General features: G+C 35.9%; 1 protein-coding gene and 1 non-coding gene across 3 annotated transcripts in view; both read right to left on the bottom strand.

The window, feature by feature from the left end:
- Positions 1-1439: 1439 nt before the first annotated feature.
- Usp38 (ubiquitin specific peptidase 38) overlaps positions 1440-22107 on the bottom strand; it is a 32176-nt gene continuing 11508 nt past the window's right edge. Inside the window, exons 4-10 of one of the 2 annotated variants that reach the window (XM_020174682.2) lie at positions 20677-20778; positions 16766-16924; positions 14492-14685; positions 11406-11499; positions 8215-8321; positions 5265-6624; positions 1440-2639 (exon numbers count right to left, since the gene is read on the bottom strand). In XM_020174682.2, the coding sequence (XP_020030271.1) occupies positions 2478-2639; positions 5265-6624; positions 8215-8321; positions 11406-11499; positions 14492-14685; positions 16766-16924; positions 20677-20778 (2178 nt within the window). In that variant the 3' untranslated portion in view covers positions 1440-2477. Of the gene's footprint in view, positions 2640-5264; positions 6625-8214; positions 8322-11405; positions 11500-14491; positions 14686-16765; positions 16925-19485; positions 19625-20676; positions 20779-22107 lie in introns of those variants that run through there. The other variant, XM_074041205.1, reaches the window with a different exon arrangement.
- LOC141411136 (U6 spliceosomal RNA) lies at positions 17464-17570 on the bottom strand. The gene has a single exon (XR_012435977.1). It is a non-coding gene; the product is annotated as a U6 spliceosomal RNA (small nuclear RNA).

The raw sequence follows: 22107 nt of genomic DNA, 5'->3' as shown, positions 1-22107 counted from the left end.
CTTTGTATATCTCTCTAGAATTACTACTATGTTTCTCAATTTATCAACAAACACCTTTCAAAGAAATAGGCTCAGAGTTTCAGCATTTCATCTTTGTTTGTGGTCTCTTTGGCAGCAGTGGGCAACTTCATCTAAACTGATTACTTTGGAATGAACTACAGGGAAACAGCAATAGCAGACCAGTCAGGCTTCAACCAGGTTTCATAACAACGTTTACAGAAGCAAAGTACACAGGTTAGAACTATAGGAGAAGGAAAAGAGCTAACATGACAAATGAGAGCAATTAAATCATAAACGTGTGAACACCAGAGCAATTCAAATTACTACCTTATTAAAAAAACTTTAGTTGGATAGTTTTAGAGTAAAGCTTCTTACTCAGGTTACAAATATTTTAAATTCAGCAAACAATTAGCATTACTGTATTTTTAATCTTAATAGCTTCAACTTCAAGTATTTGGCATTGGTATCAAGTTGTAATTTGAGGGTCTCAGTATTATACAACTAGAATTTAATCTATCGTTTTGAAAATTCAATACACATATATTTGCTTATTTACTTTTTACCAGTTGAGGCATATCCACAGCACCTTTGCTTGCATTTTGTTTTTGAAACATGGTCTTCCTAACTTCTCCCAGGATGGCATCGACCGAGATCCTACTGTCTCCACCTCTCAAATAACTTGGATTGTTGGTGCGTATCACCATGCTTGGCTTCAATAATACTATCTTGACATATAAAACCTTGGAAATACTTGATATTCATAGATAGAACTGTGAGAGTATACTGTCATCAGGGAAGTTCTTAGAAGCATCTTAAGTCTGATATTAACCCAAGTATTAAGAGAATTCATCAATTTCAATAAACGCTAAAACTAATATAATCTGATTACAAGTTGATAGCCAGTGGATAGCAGAACACATAGGGTAACTCAGAAAAATCACCATTAGGATGAGAGTTTATGGGGAAGATGAATCTTGATTAATTTTGCAAAGCAGCTCCAGTTTTGAATCCAATCCATTTCCCTAATGTTCCCACTGACTGGAGAAAGGTTAGGAGTGGAAAGTAGTGGAATAAAGATGAGGAGTTGTTTTTAACCACTGTCACAAAAGCTTGGGAAAAAGATAAACCCCAAATCACCAAAGAACATTATTTCCTTAAAATGTTTTCAAAATAAATATGGGAACAATCTTCAGAACAATGCAAGGCTATGGGTAAGTTAAAATTTTCAGGAAGGAGGGTATTTGGGGTAACTCTTGAATACTATATAATCAAGACCCTGGAGAAATGACCTGTTTCCAGTTTCCTGGCAAAAACAAAGTGGGATGGTAGGTCTGTCATTTTAACATTTTATCTGAAACTATGAAATAGAAACAACTGAGTAAATATATGACTCAAAGAAGCAAAAAAAAAAAAAAAATCCAAATATACAGCTCTAAAAGTATGTTATCAGTGTTTAATGTTTTGAGGGTTAAATAACAAATCAAAAAGATTTTTTACTCAACTAGGTTCATTTAATTTGAGTTCATTTTCCAAGAGTTAAAAAATTACTATCACACTTATTGATTTAGAACCATTTGGATTTTACTTCTGGAAAATCTGATACCTTTCAAAAAGTGACAATTTTAATGTTAGCACAAAAATTACTTCCTCACATTTCATTTTTTAAAAAACTTTCTGCAGCCAAAGATTCCTAGTTTTGAATTACAGTACTGCAAGGCACATACAGAACTCACCTCCTTCAACACACACACAAGATATACTCCCTGAAATAGAATTTTAAAACCCTTGAACAATTAGAAATACTACAAAGTTAGTAATTTTCAGGTAAAAACACTGCGCCTACAGGATCATGCACCTTTCTTAAAATCAACTCAGCACTTAAGTATAAATAATCCTTCTTTAAAACATCTGTAATGCAGATACAGTGATACTGAAGCCAGCACTAAACAGAAACCTGAAAAGTACGAGGGCTTATAAATGTGATATTATTGCCTTCATTAGAGACTGAATCATCTCTAGTATTTTCAAAGATTTGGATTTAATAATGGGGTAAGTATACCAGAAATAAAGAATTTTCTTCTTTTAAAAGACAATATTCTTTTATCTCTAGCATCTTTTATAAAGAATGCTAAATGACATTTCTTTTTGTTCTAGACAATTTAAATGCTTCTACCAAATTTAATGCAGCTTAATTAGGGATCAGGAACATTTTTTTCCTCTAAACATTTTTGGTCAAGCATGTTTAACCATAAATGCAAATGGATTTTTAAGAGGTAGATTTTTTTCCCATGATGCTGTTTGTTAATAAATGTATTGTCAAGAAAATAAAAACAAGCACTGAGTGTGTTTTCTTAAAGTATAAGGGTCTAATGAAAAGAAAAATAGAAGATAGATCTGATTATTTGTTACAGTCTGACATTTTAACAGTCATAGTATTGGATGTTTTGTGACCAGGTGCACTTTGGACTCTCTCAGGATCAAAACACAAGTCTGCCAACTGTATTAAATCCTCCTCCACCTCCTCCACCAGTTGGTCCACAGCTTCCTGGTGGGTCATTATCATCAAATCCATTGGGCCGAAATGAACAGGAGGCAGATGCAGTTTGTAGGGCCCGGGCTCGAGCATTCAATTCTTGTTCCTAAAATTAAAAATAATTTTTGTGAAACTGAATGCTAACAACAACAGATGGATATATCATATATGTAAATATTCTAAAACTGCCTTCATCCTTAATATGAATCCTTCAAATCTCAATAGTTTAAAGATATCAACATCAACCCATACCAAATCCTACTGCAGCATATAATTATCTCTGGAGCAAACAAGGCAGAGAACAAAATCTTCATACAACTCCAGAGAATAACAGATTCTAAAAACCATTCTATTTCAATGTCTCACTTTACAACAGAGGATACTGAAACCCCTAAAACACACAACTTTTCTACAGAAAATATTATAGCCCCTGCAAAGCTCTGTAATATAATAGGAATGAATTTCTTTCTGCTATACAGAACGTAGAATGAAAAGGTTATCAGGATAGATTATCTACTCTATCAACTGGGACTGTTTTGGAAGTGGGTGGTAACAGTAAAGGTTACTGAATTTTTCTATCCTCTCCTAAGGTTACTCTTAGTAAACAATGGCAGACCTCACTGATAAGTAAAACAGTTTCTCTCTTCAGTAGTACTTAGAACAGTTCACTACCTGATTATTAGAACTTTTATCGGGAGTCACATTCATCTATGTGCCAGGCATCTATCAGGTGATCAATAAATATTAATGATCTAATATCAGAACACTGTAAGGTAATTAGCTTCAAAAGTTGCCAGTATGAATAATGGTAAATTCATTAGGCAAGGTGTAAAACTGGATTCTAAGGCAATGGTGGCAAGAATGGCTCTTCATGCTCAAACACTGTGTGATGTGATGGGGTAAATGGCAAGACAGTTAAATGGGAAAAGTATTGAGATTTAGGAGTGATATAGGTAGCTTGGCACTCCAACCATCGAGCAGTTTCTTGTCTTTCAAAACCCATGTCTTGGGCTGGCAGAGTGGCTCAAGTAGTAGAGTGCCTACCTAGCAAGTGTGAGGCCCTGGGTTCAAACCCCAGTGCCGCCAAAAAAAAAAAAATCTAACAATAGTAGCAATAATTCAAAACCCATGTCTCTCATTTAATAAATACAATATCCTACCCAATCATAGATAATCTTCTGCATATTTCTAAAGGTCAAAATTGCAATGAGCCTCACTGTGTATATTTTGTATCACAGAAATTATCTATGTCAATCTAATCCTCTCCCTCTCATTATACCTCTACAATCTTTAACAGTCATGATAACTAATAACAAATGCTCATATGATACCATGCCAGAAGGATGTGAACATTCAATACATTCTATTTCTATTCCCTGGATAAAAATCCATCCAACTGGGTGTTAGTCTTTGGTAGTAAATCAGTTCTAAAAGTTATTCTAATTTCTATTTTTTTCTGTGAAGTTCATTGGTTTTGTGTCACTCTAGAACACTGTTACATTCCTTTAAAAATGAATCATGTCTCACTATTTCATAAGCCAATGAATTTGAAAGCTTTTGAGAAAACTTTTAACATCTAAAAAAATCAGCACTATAATGGTCTATTTCTTTTCTTAGTTTTTCTATATCCATTTCTTTCTTTCTTTTTTTTTGTAGTGGTACTGGGTTTGCACTCACTTGCCAGGCAAGTGTTCTACAGCTTGAGCCATGCCTCCAGTCCTTTTTTCCCTAGTTATTTTGGAGATAGGGTCTCAATTTTTGTTCAGGCTAGCCTGGATGGTGATTCTGTTTTACGCTTCCCACATTAGCTGAGCCTCTCCAACATTTTGCGCCAGCTAGCCTGAACAGAGCTCTTCCTGATCTCAGCCTCCCAAGTAGCTAGGATTACAGGCAAAGCACAAAATTTTTAGAAACTTACTCATTTAAACTCATAAAAATCACCTGAACTATCCAATTATATTCAATTTCCTTTCCTACAATTTCACCTACAGTTTACTGCTGGTCTTTTTTGTTGATAACAAAGTTGGCAGGTTTGAAAGAAAAATACTTTCAGCAAGACCTTTCCTAACTATAAAGTAAATCAAATTTCAACTTCTTGAAAAAAGTATATTCATGAGTAAGTTCACCTCATATGATACCTTTATCTCATAGCTTTTATGTGCTGATTGTCCTGTTATTTCCTTGGGTTTACTGCTCAGATCCTCAAAGAGTTGCAACTATCCTTTCTTTACATAGTCTATCTTTTTATCCATCTGAATGTCAAAAAAGGCAGAGTCTGTAAGATGTTTATACAAAGAACTTGCAGGAATCAGCACTAAATTTAGCAGTTTTTCCCCTGGTGGGTGGGTCTGAGCAGGAACAGGGAGGATAATTCCATTTTATTATACTTATTTCTGTCATGGCATGATTTTATAATCATCTTTCCTAACTAGAAACATCTTTTGCAGTTAAAAACTATCTAAGCACATCTTTTGTCATTAGAAACAAATAAGGTCTTCTATATTGCATCTGATACTTGTCATAATCAATGTGCAACATGAGAAAAGTATGACAATTTAATTACATACATTGAGCTCATTTCATGTAAGTCCAGACTCAAGCATCAGAATTCTTTGAAAACGTATAGCTGGATTTTCAAATTAAGGCACCCAATTAACCACCTCCACTTGTCAGGGTTAACTCATCTGTTTAACATTTTTCACAAATAATTAAGCTTACATTTCCACCTTACCTGTAAATATAGTTTATTGTCTTTTGTTATAGCATCCATAAGTTCTTTCTGTAGAGGTGGGTCTCCATTTATCCAGAGTCCATTGGTTGGATTGCTACCACTTAAGCTATTAGTGCTGTTCTGTTTCTTATATAAAAGCACATAAGCTGTGTCCTTCGGAAACCTACTCGTAATTTTCTGGACTGATTGAAATGAAGTAAATGTCACTCTGCTGTCATTAAATAAAAACCATTCTTTTGACATTTCCTTATTTTCCAAATCCTGTTCAATAATTGCACTAGGACTATCTTTGCCTTGTAAATGACTCTGAGAGGGTGATAATGCCAGAGTTTCAGACTGGTGGCACATCTGGTATGAAGACTCTGTACCTGTGATATTTCTAGCATAAGAATAGTAATGCCCACTTTCAGAGGATATACCAGAGTGAACAACAACAGAACTTAATTGGTAGGGCACCAATTTTGGGCAGAAAGGTTCTTCAGTCCCAGAAGGCTTTAATTTTTTAGCAAGGTTCTCACTAACATCAGTGAGGTCAACATCGACAGACCAATTTTCTGATAATGAAGACAAGGAAGTAGTTCTTTTAACTGGCAATTCCAAAACCAGTGGCAGTGACACATTGTCTAAAATTTTTCTTCTCACATGATACTTCTGATCATATGAAAATCTCAGGAGAGTAAGAATAAGGTATTCAGGTTCCTCCGTGATTTGCATAGTTTTCTCAGCATTCTGCAGAGAGGCACAGTTTTCACAATAATATTGGTTATCACCAGTAAGAATCTCTGGAGCCAAAAAATAATTTAGTAAGTCAGTTACTGAAGGTGTAGTTTCACCTCCTGGTTTCTGACGTACATCTTTATTGACAAGAACCTTGGCAGATTCATTAGGGACAGAAGTGTTTTCAATACAATGAAACTCATCAGGAAGACTGCTTGTTTTTTCACTCATAACCGAGTCACAGACAAAGGCAGCTGTTGCTGGATTATAAATGACTGGTTCTTCTGAAGGCCCAGGTACACTAGCTCCCACTAAACCACCATCTTGTGCACGGGGTAATGGTGCTGCAGCTTGGAAAGACATGTCTTCTGTAGCAGGGGAAGGACAAAAGGCCAATGAAAGATCTGTAAAAGCTTCCACCTTTTGTGATGTACTCCTACAGTTCAAGCAACATATGTGAGTCCGTATTTTCCCTCCAAACATTTTTTCTATTAAAGTCTTCTCACCCTCACTTGTGCAAGGAGTCTCTGTTAGTACAGCTGCCTTACTGGCTACTTCCTGTAAAGAAGTTTCACTGCACCCCAGACTTTCAGAGGGCTTGTGTGAGGACTGAACTTTCAGGATCTTTTCTTCTTCATGAAGCCTGTAGGAGAGTATATCATTATATAGCTACTTCACTTAAGTTTAAATTCCATTTCTACTTAAAAATATTGGTAGCTTATATAAATAAATTATTTCTACAAAGTAAAATGCTGCATTTAAAAAAAAAACAAGTTTCTTCCTCTTTTTTTTGGTGGGATTGGGGTTTGAACTCAGGGTTTCTCACTTGCAAAGCAGGTGCTCTACTGCTTGAGTAACACCTCTTGCCCATTTTACTCTGGTTATTTTGGAGATGGGAGTCTCAAGAACTACTTGCCCGGGCAGGCCTCGAACCACAATCTTCCCCATCTCAGCCTCCCAAGTAGCTACGATTGCAGGCATAGGCCAATACCCAGCAAGTTCTCTTCTTTTAATGAAGAAGAACATTGAATAAGGAACGTAGAAGAAGAGTGAGGGGTTATTACTACTTATACTCTCATTTTACTTTCTTCCTACTATTTTATAGCATGTATTGCATTAAAGTTAATTAAATATGTCCCTTAACTGTCTTATGTATTTTTGGTTGGCATCTCATAGAAACCTGGCACAAAGAAACCACTGAATAGATCTTTAGCAGCAAAGAGGGAAGGCTGCACAAATTGGGCCCAACTAACTTTACGAGTCAACTTTACTAGAAGGGAGCAAAGAAAGAGAGATACAAAGATAAGAGGTTCTGTTGTAATTAAGTGATAAGGAGATAGTAACACCAAACTCTTACAAATATACATTAATACATTATATACTGTAGTCTAAAGGAGTGGCTTGCAAACTTTCTGGTCCCAGGGCCCCTTTATTTTCTGAAAATTAATGAAGGAACCCAAGAACTTTTATTTATGTGGATTATACCTACTTTGTTTACTACATTAAAAATATGAATACCTTGGGGGAGGCGGTAGGAAAAGGGAGTAGGAGAATGAATAGAGTGCAAATACTGTGTATACACTTTAGTAAATACAAAAATGATACCTGTTGAAACTGTTCCAGGAGTTAGGGGAGGGGGGATGAAGGAGACTGGTGGAGGGGGTGAATTCAAATATGATGTATTTGTTAAGAACGTTTATGAGTGTAAATGCCACAATGTACCCCCACCCAGCACAATAAAGGAAAAGATATTAATACCTTAAAAATAATAAGGCCATTACATTTTTAAATGAAAACCTATACTTTCTAAAATGAAAAAAATTCGTGCAAAGAATGGCATTGTTTTACATTTTGCAAGTATTTTAAGTATCTGACTTCATAGAAGATAGCTACATCTGCATTTTTACATTGTATTCTATCTACTGTTGTCTTTTTTTTTTTTAAGATGAAGTGTATGAAGAAAATCTGGCCTTCCATGGCTATGTAGTTTGAAAAGAAAGACCTGAGTATTTTCAGAACCATTAGGAATCTTTCTATTATTCTTTGATAACAGCTGGCCTAGAGTAAAAAAATCTAAAAAAAGAAACCAAATTAAAAACAAAAAAAACTTTAAAAATATCCAATAAACATAGGGTATTTTAATGATTAACATTTGAACAGTCTCAAAACAAAGTAGAAATAAACATTTATGAGAAGACTTAATGTGAATTGTAGGTTTAAAAATATTTTTTACCTGTCTAGCAGAAACCTGAGGTATTCCGAACAGTCTTGCTGTGATCTAGGAGTAAACCATGGAGGTCTGGAAGCTTCAAAGAATAGCCGAGGTGCATATGCTTCCCTCTTGATAGCAATGAAGAAAACATAAGGAAGTGATTCTTATAGCACAAACCAAGCAACTAGATCTTTGTAACGTTTAATGAAGATTACTCAAAAATTATGCTGTACTCAAGCTTTATTCCAAAGTGTGAGACATGGAGGCAACTGAGAGGCAGATGAAACTATTTAAGAATTAAGTTTAGGTAATCTTTAGTTACAACTTCTCAGAGATCTACAGAAATTACGGTGTTTATCCAGGGTCACATAGCTAAGCGAGCAGCAGGATAGATTACAATAGAACCCAGTTCTCCCTACTCTTGACAGAATGCTCATGGACTGTCCCTCGATAGAAGTTACCCGTGCTTTCTGTTGTGTTTGTTTTTTCTTGGCCGGGGCAGCGGGGAGGAGGGGCAAATGGACGATACTGGGGTTTGAACTCAGGGCCTTGTGCTTAGATAGTCATCTAAGTCCACAATTTTCTGAAGAAACTAAATCTGAAAAAGATGTGTTTATATATATGATAAAGTGATAAGGGGAAAGAACATTCATGAATTCCTACTTTAGTTAAGCATCCTATTGATCAGTGACGTGTCACAAATCAGCAGAACATGAGCATACCGGTTAGAGACTGTGCTAGGTTTCTTTTCCCTCTCTAGAGGCAGCTTAATCTTGCAGCTGACCATGGGCTATGACGTCATCCAGGTTCACGTCTAGATGTTCTGCAGAGACAGAACTAATCAGGTACGTGACAAGCCATAATTTGAAAATTTGGAATTCTCTTGATAGTGTGAATAGATGTGGAATATCCCAATGGAGTCTTCCTCAGTTTAGGAAAATTGTATCCAAGTTCAGGTTGTTTTTCAGCATTTTTTTTCTTTTTTTTGAAGTACTGGGGTTTGGACTCAGGGTCTATATCTTGAGCCACTCTGCCAGCTCTATTTTGTGATGTGCTTTTTTGAGAGACGGTCTCGAGAACTATTTGCCTAGGCTGGCTTCGACCTTCTGATCTTTGCCTCCTGAGTAGCTAGGATTACAAGCATGAGCCACGAGAGCCCATTCTGAAGGAAGGAAGTTTAGCATACTGGTTGAGCTCAGGCTTCAGAGCCATTTCACTCCTATTCTAATCCCCTACTTATTTTCATGACCCTGAGCAGACAATTTAAGCTTGTCTTTTTTGTAAAAAGCAATTATTACCTGATAGATTGGTTTTGAGGATTAAGAGATAAAAGACAGCACAAGGGCAAGAAAAATTTAAATGATCAGTAAATCTAAGCTTTATTAATTGTAAGAGAAAAGAACTTTTGAATTGTTTAGGGAAATCTACCTGCCTACAATAATCCTTGTTGATTTACCAGAGAAAGTATCAACTGTGACAAAACTTTAATTAGGTTCTCTTGTTAATTTCTTTCTTCTTTTCTTGGGAGCAGAGAAACCCCTCCTAAGATTTTTTTTCTATTAGCTCTGATTTAGTAAGTTAATATACTACGTTTAATTGCTAGGTTTGAATATAAAGCCTACTCCATAGGATAATTTGTTGAAGGCCTGTTCTCTAGCTGGTATGCTATTTGGGGAGGTTCTGGAAACTTCAGGAGGTGAGACTTAGCTGGAGGAAGTAGGTCACTATGGGCAGATCCTTGTCCCTGACCCTTCTAGTCCTTGTCTTGCTTCCTGACTCTCATGATGTGAACTGCTGCATTCCACTGCATCAGCCCTGCCATGATGGAATGACACTTCTGAAACCATGAGCCAAAATAAATGTTCTTCCTTTAAGTAGTTCTCTCAGGTATTTTGATCACAGCTATGTAAAAGCAACTAATACAATAATGTCTGTATATGAGGCCCTCTGTTTGAACCTCAGTGCTGTCAAAAAAAAAAAAAGTCTGCATATTTACATACACACCCATGTATGTATAATATAGTAAGTATAGACTACTCATTAAACGAGTACAGTAATCAAATTATTAGCAAACAATGGGGGGGAGAGAACAAAGAGAATTTTTTGTTTTGAGTCAGGTTCTCACCACAGTGGGACTCTTAACTCCTGTGATCCTCCTGCCTCAGGCTGCTAAATGTTGGCATTAGAGGTGTGCACACCACCACCCAGCTAAGAGACAGTTTTCATTTCCTTTGGTGCTCATATATTCAATTTGCTAATGTATTTCTCCCAGATGAAGAATAATAAAATTATCTGAGTATATTACTACTCAGTCATCACTATCATCCCTCAATCTGTTTGACTGTTTCCATTTAAGAAATTATACTCGAGTTATCGCTTAGCTTGTAGACAGGAAACAAGGTGCTCAAATCAACCGTAAACCTCGTCTTCTAGCCCTAATTACTACCCTTTAGATCATTGCGAGAAAATGGTCACCAGAGTAAAACCAGAAAATAACGTGATAAATGACAAGTGATAGATAAATGATATATATTGTTTATATGCATATGTCAAAACCTAAACTATTAGTTCCCTGAACACAGGACTGCCCCCCTTGAATGCTCATTAGGGACTGCAAATAGTATCTTTCAATAAATGTCTGTTAAATGAATATTTATTCTTTGACCTTTTCCATTTAGCATGAATTTATTTTCTTGAATTAATCTCTAGATATAAAAAATTATCACAAAAATTTTAAGCTGTAGGCCTTAACAGATGAACAGATCTACAAAGATCTGTAATCATTAACGAAAGGGTATTTGAGAAAATAGAGCAAGATGCAGCCTGGGCTTCGTGAGATTATTTTAGTTACTCATTATTGTGCAAACATCTTAATTTAGTATTTGTAAACTATGAAAGATGCATTTAAAATGATTTCTTCATGAAGGAGATTATTTGATAGGTAATGTTCTTTTGTAATAATTTTAAAATTATAGGTCTGCATCATATTCTTCTATAAGATGGGAAGCAGGGGAGAAATAAAAATGTGGGGTACATCCTGTGATCTAGATATTTTAGATTTTATCTAGGTAGTTTAGACAACATCTCTTAAGAATTTCTGAGTTGACTCTGCAGTCTTGGGTGAGATATAAGATATAATTTCTTCAGTTAAAAAGGTTTGGTATAATGTGAAGTTTATTATCAGTGCAGTCACTATATACAGATACACTCACCTGTGTATGAGCCAAAAAGGCAAAAAGATGCTGTAATTTTTTCATTAATGAATTGCACCCATTTAGATTTAAAGATAACACTTGTCTTCTAAAACTGAAAGAGAACAAAATATGATTTATCTCTATATGTACACACACACACACACACACACACACACACACACACACACACACATACACTTTTGTTGCGGGGAGGGGAGAAGGGTTTTCAGACAGGGTCACACTATATAGCCCAGGGTGGCCTCAAACTTGCCATCGTCCTGCCTCAGCCTCCTAAGTGCTGGGATTACAGGGGTGCACCACCTCCCCTGGTAAATTTTTTAAAAAGCTAAAAAGGAAGGTGATTTAAGAAATTCTTATTCTTGGCCAGGCACAGTGGCTCAAGCATGTAAGTCTAGCTTCTTGGGAGATGGAGATTGGGAGGATTGCAGTTTGAGGCCAGCCTGGGCAAAAACTTCCCGAGACCCCATCTTAACCAATGGCTGGGTGCAGTGGCTCGAGTCTGTGATCCCAGCTATGCAGGAAAGCACAAAAAATCAGAGGACTGCAGTCCAGGCCAGCCCAGCAAAAAAGTTATAGAAATCCTATCTCAAAAAAAAAGATGGGTGGGATAATGAATGCCTGTGGTCCCAACTCCTGGGGAGGTAGGAAGATTGCTATTTGAGGCTAGCCTGGTAAAAGGGTAAGATCCTATCTGAGAAACAAACTAAAACCAAAAACAACTCTGTGTGTGTGTGTGTGTGTGTGTGTGTGCGCACACTCTAGTGGTAGAGTGCCTGTCTATCAAGTGAAAGGCTGTAAGTTCAATCTCCAGTACTAACAACAAAAAAGCTGTTATCAAAATACACTATAACATTAGAGCGATTTAAAGAGTGTGGTACAGTACAGCATAAGAAAAGGATAAATTATTAAAAAATACCATAGGAACAACTGGCTATTCATTTGGGAAAAAATGGAAGTAGGTAAGATTTTTTTTTTTTTATTACCACAATTGCCATGCAGGAATAAGAGGGTAAAAGCAAAATAAAAAACTGAAATATTTAGAAGAAAAAAAACAGGCAAGTTTTAGAGTGAACGCTTTCTAAAATCCAGACAATATAAAAATGGCAGATTTGACTACATAAAAAATTTAAAAACCCTGTAAAATAAACCACTCCACAAATTTAAATTGCATGACTGGTAGAAGGCATACACCATAGAATTATCACAAAGAATATAAGTAAATCAATGAAAAGAACAGGTTGCTCATTTGTTTCTCCCTTCTCAATAATGAACACTACAGAGGGCAAAACTCTATAATGATCAGCAACATGCAAATTAAAACAAAAAGACAAGTGAGGTACAGTGGTGTGCACCAACTACTTGTGAGGTTTTAGTAGTAGGAGGATCACAAGCTTGAGGATAGCCTGGGGAACACAGCAAGGCCCCATCTCTTAAAAAACAACCCCTTCCCCCAAAGACAGTCTCCAAATTAGAAAAAATTTTAAAACTGATTGTATCAAGATATAATATCAAGAGCTGCCAGAGGTACAATTAACTATTAGTATGTATGTTGGAAATGCTACAGCCTCTCTGGGGAAGCAATTTGGCTTTCCCTACTCAGAGAAAGTCTCCTACATCTGCACATGGGCAGACACATGTTAATTATGAGCTAAACAGCCTACTGTTCACCAACAGGAGCATGGTTAAATGAATCATGGCATCCTAATTTACTCAGAATAACCCAGATCAATATTGCTTTAATACAGGAATATTTCCAACACAAGCTATTAAATGATAAAAAGCATTTATCATTTAATGTCTGGGAAAGAATATATAAGTAGGATTCTTTGCAAATGCTATATATTTTAGCAATGCAATTGTTTTTGTATTAGATACAGATTTGTAACTAATACAAAAAGGGGTCTAGAACAATGCACACATAAGTTTTTTAAACAAATTACCTTTGGGAATGGGTGTGTCTGATTTGTATGCTATATGCTTCTAGATTTAATGTCTTTAAACATGAAAGGTATGTCATATATTACCTGAGAAATAAAATATGCTATCTTCCTATGCTGAAATAGTATTATTGGCTAGTGTACAATAAAATGTGCTTTGATTCGCTCTTGCCAGTTACAGCTCCATGAGTCTCTGCTTATGCATGAGTTTCTGTCATATGTAAAAGGAGATGGCTAGCTAGATGACCTCTGGTGGTGAGACACAGATTCTTCAGTGTTATGCTCAATATTATGTGTGTCTAAGAGTATACCTTTTCTTAAAAAAAACCAACAAACCAAGAAGCAAACATAACACTAAACCAAACATAACTTTATGTTGATATATAATGTGGGGCCAAAAATTAAAGCTAAGTCTACCTCTGTTAGCTTATGATTCTACCAGGCAGGTGTGACAATTTACAAAAGTTTGGAACTCAATTTGAAAATATCTTTGGGGAAGCTCCATGAACACTTTATTAGTACTGAAGAGAAAAATTCAACCACGATTTTGAGTTGATCATTATTTTGTATCTTCACGAATAGCTTTCATGTAACAATCTCTGATTTCAGATTTGCTTGGTTGCAAAAGAAAATGGATGAATGTAAATTGTTAGGAGGGCAAAGGATCATGACTGTTTATATATTTGTTTAGTAACTGTCATTTGGGTGTAATGCAGAGCTTAAGCCTCTTAAATAGCACAAGAAATTTGATCTGATAAATAGAAAAATATCCATGAGCAGATAAAACTAGTATGACTCCCTCAAAAAATACAGGTTAACAAATACAGTGGGATAATAGAAGCAAAGATATGGGATCACAGCAAGAAGAACTCTAGGACACTTACTTCTTTTGGAATAGGCTCAATCAATCTATCCCTGTTACACTATTAAGTAATAAACCACAGTAATTTAAAAATAGTGGCATTGTAATAGGACTTATGTTGCTAACATTTTCAATACTTCCTGAGCACTAAAATGCAGTTATTTGGAAATGTTAATATTCACGCCATTTACAAGAAATTATGTAGGTAATCCCCACTTCCTTATACTTCATTACCATGTACTAATGTCCACAGTTAAAATGCAAAGGTTCAAATTTAAACTTACTCAGTGGCCATAAACAACGCCTGTATAACACTGTTCATATAACATGTATTTCCTAGGTTAATAAGACCAGTTTTCCCAGTTTCAGATTTTCCAGAAAGTCTAGACAAGCAAGATGCCAAAGAATTGGATTGAGAAGTCCAGGCACTCTGACTGAGAATCAACTTAATCTTCTCTTCACTGGGTTTAGGAAAATCCTGCAGATCACAAAGAGCAAAAACAGTTTAAAATAGGGTAAACACTATTTTTGTTATTAAATTAACACTATAAAGAGGATTTTCCAAAAAACAGCCTTGATAGGACTTGTTTATAGTCATTAAAAAAATCAAATTAGACTAGATGGCAAAATAAATATCTTCTCAAGTCAAACTGAAGAATACTTAAGAGCCAGGAATTCAAGTGACATTTGAACTGTTCCCTATTTACTGGCAAAATGTTTACAAAATAAAACTTTGAGATCAGAGTACAGTGTAGTTGTTATTCAAAAAAGCAGCAGAATGAGGACTTACAATATCACATAACTGAATACGTCAACCACAAATGCTTTGCTTTCAGATTTTATGATGAAAATAAGAAATTTTTTTTCTTTTTGTCACTCACTAGTGATATCCACTCAGCATTATTCCTTACAAAACAAAAGTCCAATGTAATTAAGGCATGAAAACTGAGCATATGTTAGCACTGTGACCTCTGACTTTGAAAAATAAAACTTAAGGGAATAGCTCAAGTGGCAGAGCCCTTACCTAGTAAGCAAGAGGCCCTGAGTTCAATACCCAAGAAAAACCACTGCCAAGAAAAACCAACCAACCAACCAAACAAAAACAAAAGGCAAAAAACCTAATTTAACTTCATGTTCTAATATTCTACCAATCAGAAAATTATTACAACATATAGATTCTTCTTAGACACTTAGTGAAGCAAAAGATAATGAGATAAAATTTTCAGTGTAAATGACTTCCATCAGAAACAGAACCTTGGAGAATAAGGAAAGTTGGAAATCATTTAGCTTAAATGACTAGCTTTTCTAGACTGCTATTATCATTTGGCATTTAGACATTAGAAAATAAGCTTTATTTCTCTCTCTTTCTTTCTCTCTTGAGACAGCTCCACAGAAGGCTGTGTCTCTTGAACTTGCTATGTAGGCCAGATTGGCCTGGAATTCACAATCCTCCTCTCTTAGCCACCCAGGGACTGGAATTACAGGTGTGTTACAACCACACCTCACTGAAAACATTCTCTGATGTATTTTAACTCTCTGTTTTTTGGTGACAACTAATAGAAAAGTGCTTTCTTTGAGCTAAGAGTAAGCCCTTTGCTTCTTCTGAGCCTATATAAGTTACTAGAATTTTCATCATGAAAAGCACTGGAGAACTGAAGAATGGAAATCAGCAGACACAGCACACTGTAGAAAAGGAGTAACAGTCCTATCAAATCCCTGACAAAATGCTCCTATACAAAATTCACTTTTGAAATGTCGAAGCATCACACCAGCACTATACAGTAATTGCTTAATGGTGGTGTGTTCTGAATTCAACCAAATTAGTCTGATTTAGCTAACTATATAGTAAAAAGAATATATTTTAATTCATTTCAGGTATACCAGGCAATGAATGCCTCAAATCTAAAAAAGAAACACTAGAATAGATTAGGTCTGGCTGAACTAGGTTCTCCAATTCTTTTATTCTACTGGTCACGCACTAAGTGTACTGAGAAGTGGGCTTGCTGTCATCTATTCTTTAACACAAGAATCAATGCTTTTTAGAACCACTGTCTGCACCAAAGATGAAAAACAGGGTAATCACAAATGATTCAAGTAAATGAAATATAGACATTCGTGAACAGTCTTCACTGAAAATAGAACAAAAACAGGGAGGAAATCAAGGCCGAATATATTATTAAACTATGTTTCCTTGATTCTAAGATGTTCTTTACATATTACACTACTGATAATGGGATGCAAATCTAATGAATATATTCATTTAATGTAGGATATCTTTTTAAACACATTTCCCCAAAAGCTATTATAAATTTAAAGATACGCCTTACAGTTGATGGTACTACATTACTGAAGAAATACGGTTATTAACTTAAATGGTGACAGCAAATAAGAAATTACCCCATTAAACATTAATGAAATCTGATTCTAACTGTGTTTTTCAAATAAAAGCATACTGTAGTAAAACAGGAAGTTGAATAGTTGGTTACAGGAATTTATCACATTCATATGTTACATTATTATCTGTAACTCCACAAATATTGGTACAACTATCATCATACCTTTATTGCCTCCAGAATAGGTTCATAGAGATCTGGGAATCCAGAATAATGATACATCATACAGTGTACCAATTCTGCTAACTGCACTAGGAAGGTGGTACTGGATGGCAGGCCATCACTTTTGAAAGAGTGAACCAAATGAACTACATGAGGAACAATCTGAAGAAAACAAAGACAAACATTCCTTAATTTGTTCAAATTGGTAACACATAGTAGCCTACAAATAGAATGCAAATGTTACACAATCAGTAAATACTTTTCTGTATGTTCAGTCACAGCCATTTTCTTAAAAAGTTAAACGTTTTTGGAATAGCAAGGTAAATCTAGTTTTCAAAGTCACGTAAGTTCCACTTAATATGCCTCCCTCATTCTTATACTCCATGTAAAACACAAACCAAGGTACAAAATAGGAATCTTAGTCATTGTTACTATTTTTAAAGATGCCTTCAGCTGACAAACATTAGGGCTACTATACTGACCAGGTTTTTTAATAGGAGCAAACTTAAAAAAAAACCAAAAACAACAAAAAACAAACCTAAAATCAGCTAAAGAGCTCCATCTAGTGTGAATTAAAAAATTTTCACTTGAAAGAATTATACACATTGCAAAGTAAAGTCTATTCAAGAAAAGTCATTGAAATAACTTACATATGCAACTAAAATTATAGCTAACGTAACAGGATTATTTTCTTTCTTTTTTAAAAAATTTAACATATCACGAATTTGCATATCATTTTTGCTCAGGAACCATGCTAATCTTCTCTGTATTGTTACAGTTTTAGTATATGTGCTGCTGAAGTGAGCACCACTTTCCTTTTGATAAGCACAGGGATGAGGGTTTATGTTAGACTGGATAGTCTTATAAACAAACCGCATTCCCCAAAAGGAGGTGGTTCCCAAAGTAAACGGAATTGTAAACTTGCATTATTTTTAAAGATATGGGGTTAAAAACAAATGGGATTTTCTTTTCTTTTCTTTCTTTTTTTTTTAGTGGTGCTGGGGTTTGAATCCAAAGCCTCACTCTTATTGAGAAGGTAGGTGCCCTACCATTTGGGCCACTCCACTAGCCCTTTTTTGTGTTGGGTATTTTTGAGATAGGTTGCTTTTTTTCTTTTTGCCTGGGCATAAAAAGAGACCCTCCTCACTTCTGACTTTTGAGTAGCTAGGATTGTTGGTATGAACTCCTGGCACTAGACCTCTGGTTCTTGTCCTCATGAAGCTTGCAATAAGCCCAGTTATTGTTTTCTTTCTTTTTCATAATGCCGGGTTCTAACATCAGGTCTCACACATCTCAGCAAGCACTCTTCCACTGAGTTACACTCCAGGCCCGACTTCGAAATTTGCTTTTATTTTTGTGGGACTGAGGTTTGAACTCAGGGACTCATGCTTGCAAAGCAGGCACTCTACTGCTTGAGCCATGCCTCTAGCCCCCAAATGGTAAATTTAAAATGATCGTTGTTCAAAAACGTGGAAAACTTTAATATTGATAATCAGCATGATAATGTTGTTCTATCGTAAAATTAGGCTAAAAAGCCAATACAGAGACAATCACGTATTTAAGAGGTTATTATTAAAATGAAATAAATTCTATTATTACAATAGTCACTAATCACAAATGATTTCAGGAAAAGTATACAACTGTTTGATTAGTAACTTTGATATTTCTTTCTTTCCCATTGTAACTATCTGCTACAGCATCTATGGAAATAAACTTTTTCTACTTATAAAAAAAATATGAGAAGCAACTGGCCCATAACAGCACACAATATAACAACATCAATCTTGGTTTGCTCTAAAATATTCTAAACACATGATATAATGAATAATGATGTGCTGATTCTGGGTTAATGCTCATACTTAGCAATCCTTAAATCCACCAGGCACTGGTGGCTCCTATCTGCAACCAAAGCTGTTTTAGGAGGACGAGATCAGGAGGATCTCGGTTCCAGGCCAGCCTGGGCAAATAGTTCGAGAGACCCTATCCCTAAACTAACAAGAAAATGGACTTGGAGGCAAGCAGTAGTGCCTGCTTTGCAAGCATGAAGTCCGGAGTTCAAAAACCAGTCCACCAAAACAAAACAAAAACGAAAATAAGCAACACCTAAACCCAAGTCCTTCACTGACTTATCTCAAGTTACAGCTGATGTAACTACCACAGGACTCATTACATTTTCAGTTGAGTAGAGGGTCAAGTTTTATACCACATATTTAGGCAGTAATTAGGTTTTGGTTTTTAGGTTTTACTGAGACAAATCACAATTTTCAAATTTCAAATCTAACTGTTTATTAAGTAAGTGATAAAACTTGTTTAATTCAGGACTGGGGGGTGTGGCTCAAGTGATGGAGTGCCTGCTGAGCAAGTGTGAGACCCTGAGTTCAATCCCTAGTACTGCAAAAAACCCCAAAAAACCCTAGTCAAATACATTTTATTTCAACTACTTATCTCAGAGAAGACCAATATAACAAGCAATTTAGAAGAAATATTTTCTGTTTTTTAAATATTTGTGAGCAAAGAAATAGATTTAGAATATAGCCCAAATGATTATTCCCAGAAATTAAGGAATGACTTCAGTAAGTGAAAAGCAATGAACATCAGAATGAACAATTAAGTTGTGTTAGAGAATCTCCTTCCTAGAAATTTTGAAAACAAGCCCTTTCTTAAATGGCCCATACATGACTGTGCCTGAAGACAGGGACAAGTCGGATGCTGGAGGCTCATACCTGTAATTCCAACTACTTGAGAGGCTGAGATTGGGAGGATTGTGGTTCAAGGCCAGCCTCGGAAAATAGTTCTTGAGACATCTCCAAAATAACCAGAGCAAAATGGGCTGGAGGTGTGGCTCAAATAGTAGAGTGCCAGCTTTGCAAGTGCGAAGCCCTGAGTTCAAACCCCAGTCCCACCAAAAAGGAAAAAAAAAAGGAGAAAAAGTGATTTTTTTTTCCTATAAAACTTTGCTAGTGCACTTGTTACATAAGCTCAAGTCTGAGATTTGCTTAACCAACAGATATAAGGTTATACTTTCACAATCAAACTCCCCAAAATCATGGTACCAACTATAGAAATTACTTATCCTAAATGCATAATGTAATTACTTATAAGTAAGTTTTTTCACAACAAAGCCTGTGGATTTTCCTCCCAGAGAAATGAGATACTGCTCAGCCTATATCAATATTTGAGGCTAGCTATATTACTAGCTAAAAATTACTGACTTGAATGCACTTCTGTGTTAGTCTGCTTTGAATTTTGTTATGGTGAGTCAGTGCCCCTGTAATTTTTATATGGTGGGTAACTGCCGATGAGTTTCTAATCCTAAAAAGTTTGAGGATCAGACCTTGGAGAAACACAAACAAAAGTACTGCTTTCCTGTGATGTGCTAGATAGGTAAATGGACAGGTTCTAAAAATTACACTTTGTCATTCCTCACTTGAAATAACTGATAATCAAGTCAAATCAAAATCAAAACTAGTGATGAAGCTGGTTTAAGTAGTAGAATTCTGGATATATTTTAAAAGTGGGGTCAATGCACTGAAAGAATAAAAAGCCCCAATTCTGGGAGAAAGTAAAGACTGATGTTTTCATGCTTTCAAAATTTTAAAGCAGCCAGTAGTTTTCAACCACTTTAATCCTATACAACAGACATCCATCCATCAGTGACATTTCCCACATAGACAGAACTTTTGGTTACAGCCAATGGTTACAAGTGGGGCAGTTTTGGTGAGATACAAAATGTTCTGAAAATATATTCCCTGGAAGGAAATCCCATCATCTCAATTTTGTAAGAAAGAAAGCTGTATGAAAACAGTTAAAGACTAACCTATAATCTTTTCATTTTACACAAAGGTGACTCAGATAGCAAGCTGAATTTTGAAAACAGGACTTTCCCAATGTAGAAAGCTTGTGTCATAACTTACCAAATGGAACGCCTCTGGAGAATGCTGAAAACTAAGCAGCATGTGAGAAAGAACTGCAAGAGCACCAGGTCTCACGAGAGGAAACCAAAGTCGATTAAAAACCTTCAAAATAAGACAAGACATCCATCTCAAGATTTTGTTAGAAAATCACTGACCTAATCAGTAGTTGTTTCCCTAGGGCTAAAAATTACTTATGTCAATGTCCTCATTCCTGAAAAGTCCTATCATAAGATACGTCATCAAACTCTGGGGGAAGGAAAAGAGAAATAACATACCAGGGATCAAGTAGTATGTAGCAGCCTAACCAGTTCTTAAACCTCCCTGATTAAGTGGCAATCTTTCAAATTATGTATATGAGGTGATAGCTCACTGGTCCACTATTCATTCAATTCACTTAATAAATATTTGAGCACCTACTATTGCTCAGTACTGTTTTGGCTCTAGGAAAAAGACAACATTGAATCTAAAAAATAATCTGTATCTTATATGGCTTATAGTCCAGACGATACAGAGAGACAACAAAAAGTCACAGCGAAAAGTGCTATAAAAATGTGAATCAGAGTATGATGAATAGGAAATACTGGGTGGAAGAGGGGTCTGCTATTTTGTAGTGTTTAAAAAAATGCCTCATGAAAAAGGTGATGTGTACTTTAAAGCTGAAGAGAGCAAGACCAGCCTGGCAGACCCTGGGACAAGAGAATTGTAAATAGGGCAAGTAGCACCGCAAGGCTTCGGGTCCTCCAGGCTGGTATGCCACAGATATTACAAGGGGAACAGTGCTACTGAAGCAAGACACAAAGCAAGAAAAGTCAGAGATGGGATCAGAGAAGCAGCAGGGTGCCAGACCTAAGACTCAAGTGTAGACAGCTGAATACATGAATATGGAGTCCACGGGAGAACAATGAACTAGAAATAGAAATATAAATCTTTCAGTCGTTAAGTTACACACTGAATTTAAAGCCCTGGGGCACCTACATTGCAAGTATGGATTGAGAAGAAAGTAGACCAAAGAGTGAACTCTAAGGTAATCTTTTCTTAAATTTTATTTCATCATTTTTACATTTATTCACATGTTTGGGCCACCTCCCCGTTCCCCACACTTCTGGGCAGAACCTGTTCCATCCTCTTGTTCTCCGATTTTGTTGAAGAGAAAACGTAAGGGATAATAAGAAAGACATAGTGTTTTTACCAGTTTGAGATAAAGATAGCTATGTAACCCACATTGGTTCATCTCTACCAGACCTCTTCACTACTTCCTGGTCTCCTTCCCATAGTGGCCTCTGCCAGTTTAAGATTACTATATTCACTCCTACACATTGAAGTTTTAGGTTTCCTTCCCTTTCCCTATTCTTCCAATGCACATTCTCCCTTAGTGTGTGACTCACGTTCAATATTATTACTGGATTTGTTTTAGGTCTATAATCCTCATAT

The sequence above is a fragment of the Castor canadensis genome, chromosome 9, assembly GCF_047511655.1.
Source record: "Castor canadensis chromosome 9, mCasCan1.hap1v2, whole genome shotgun sequence".
Lineage (NCBI taxonomy): Eukaryota > Metazoa > Chordata > Mammalia > Rodentia > Castoridae > Castor > Castor canadensis.
This window is presented reverse-complemented; position numbering and strand designations above follow the sequence as displayed.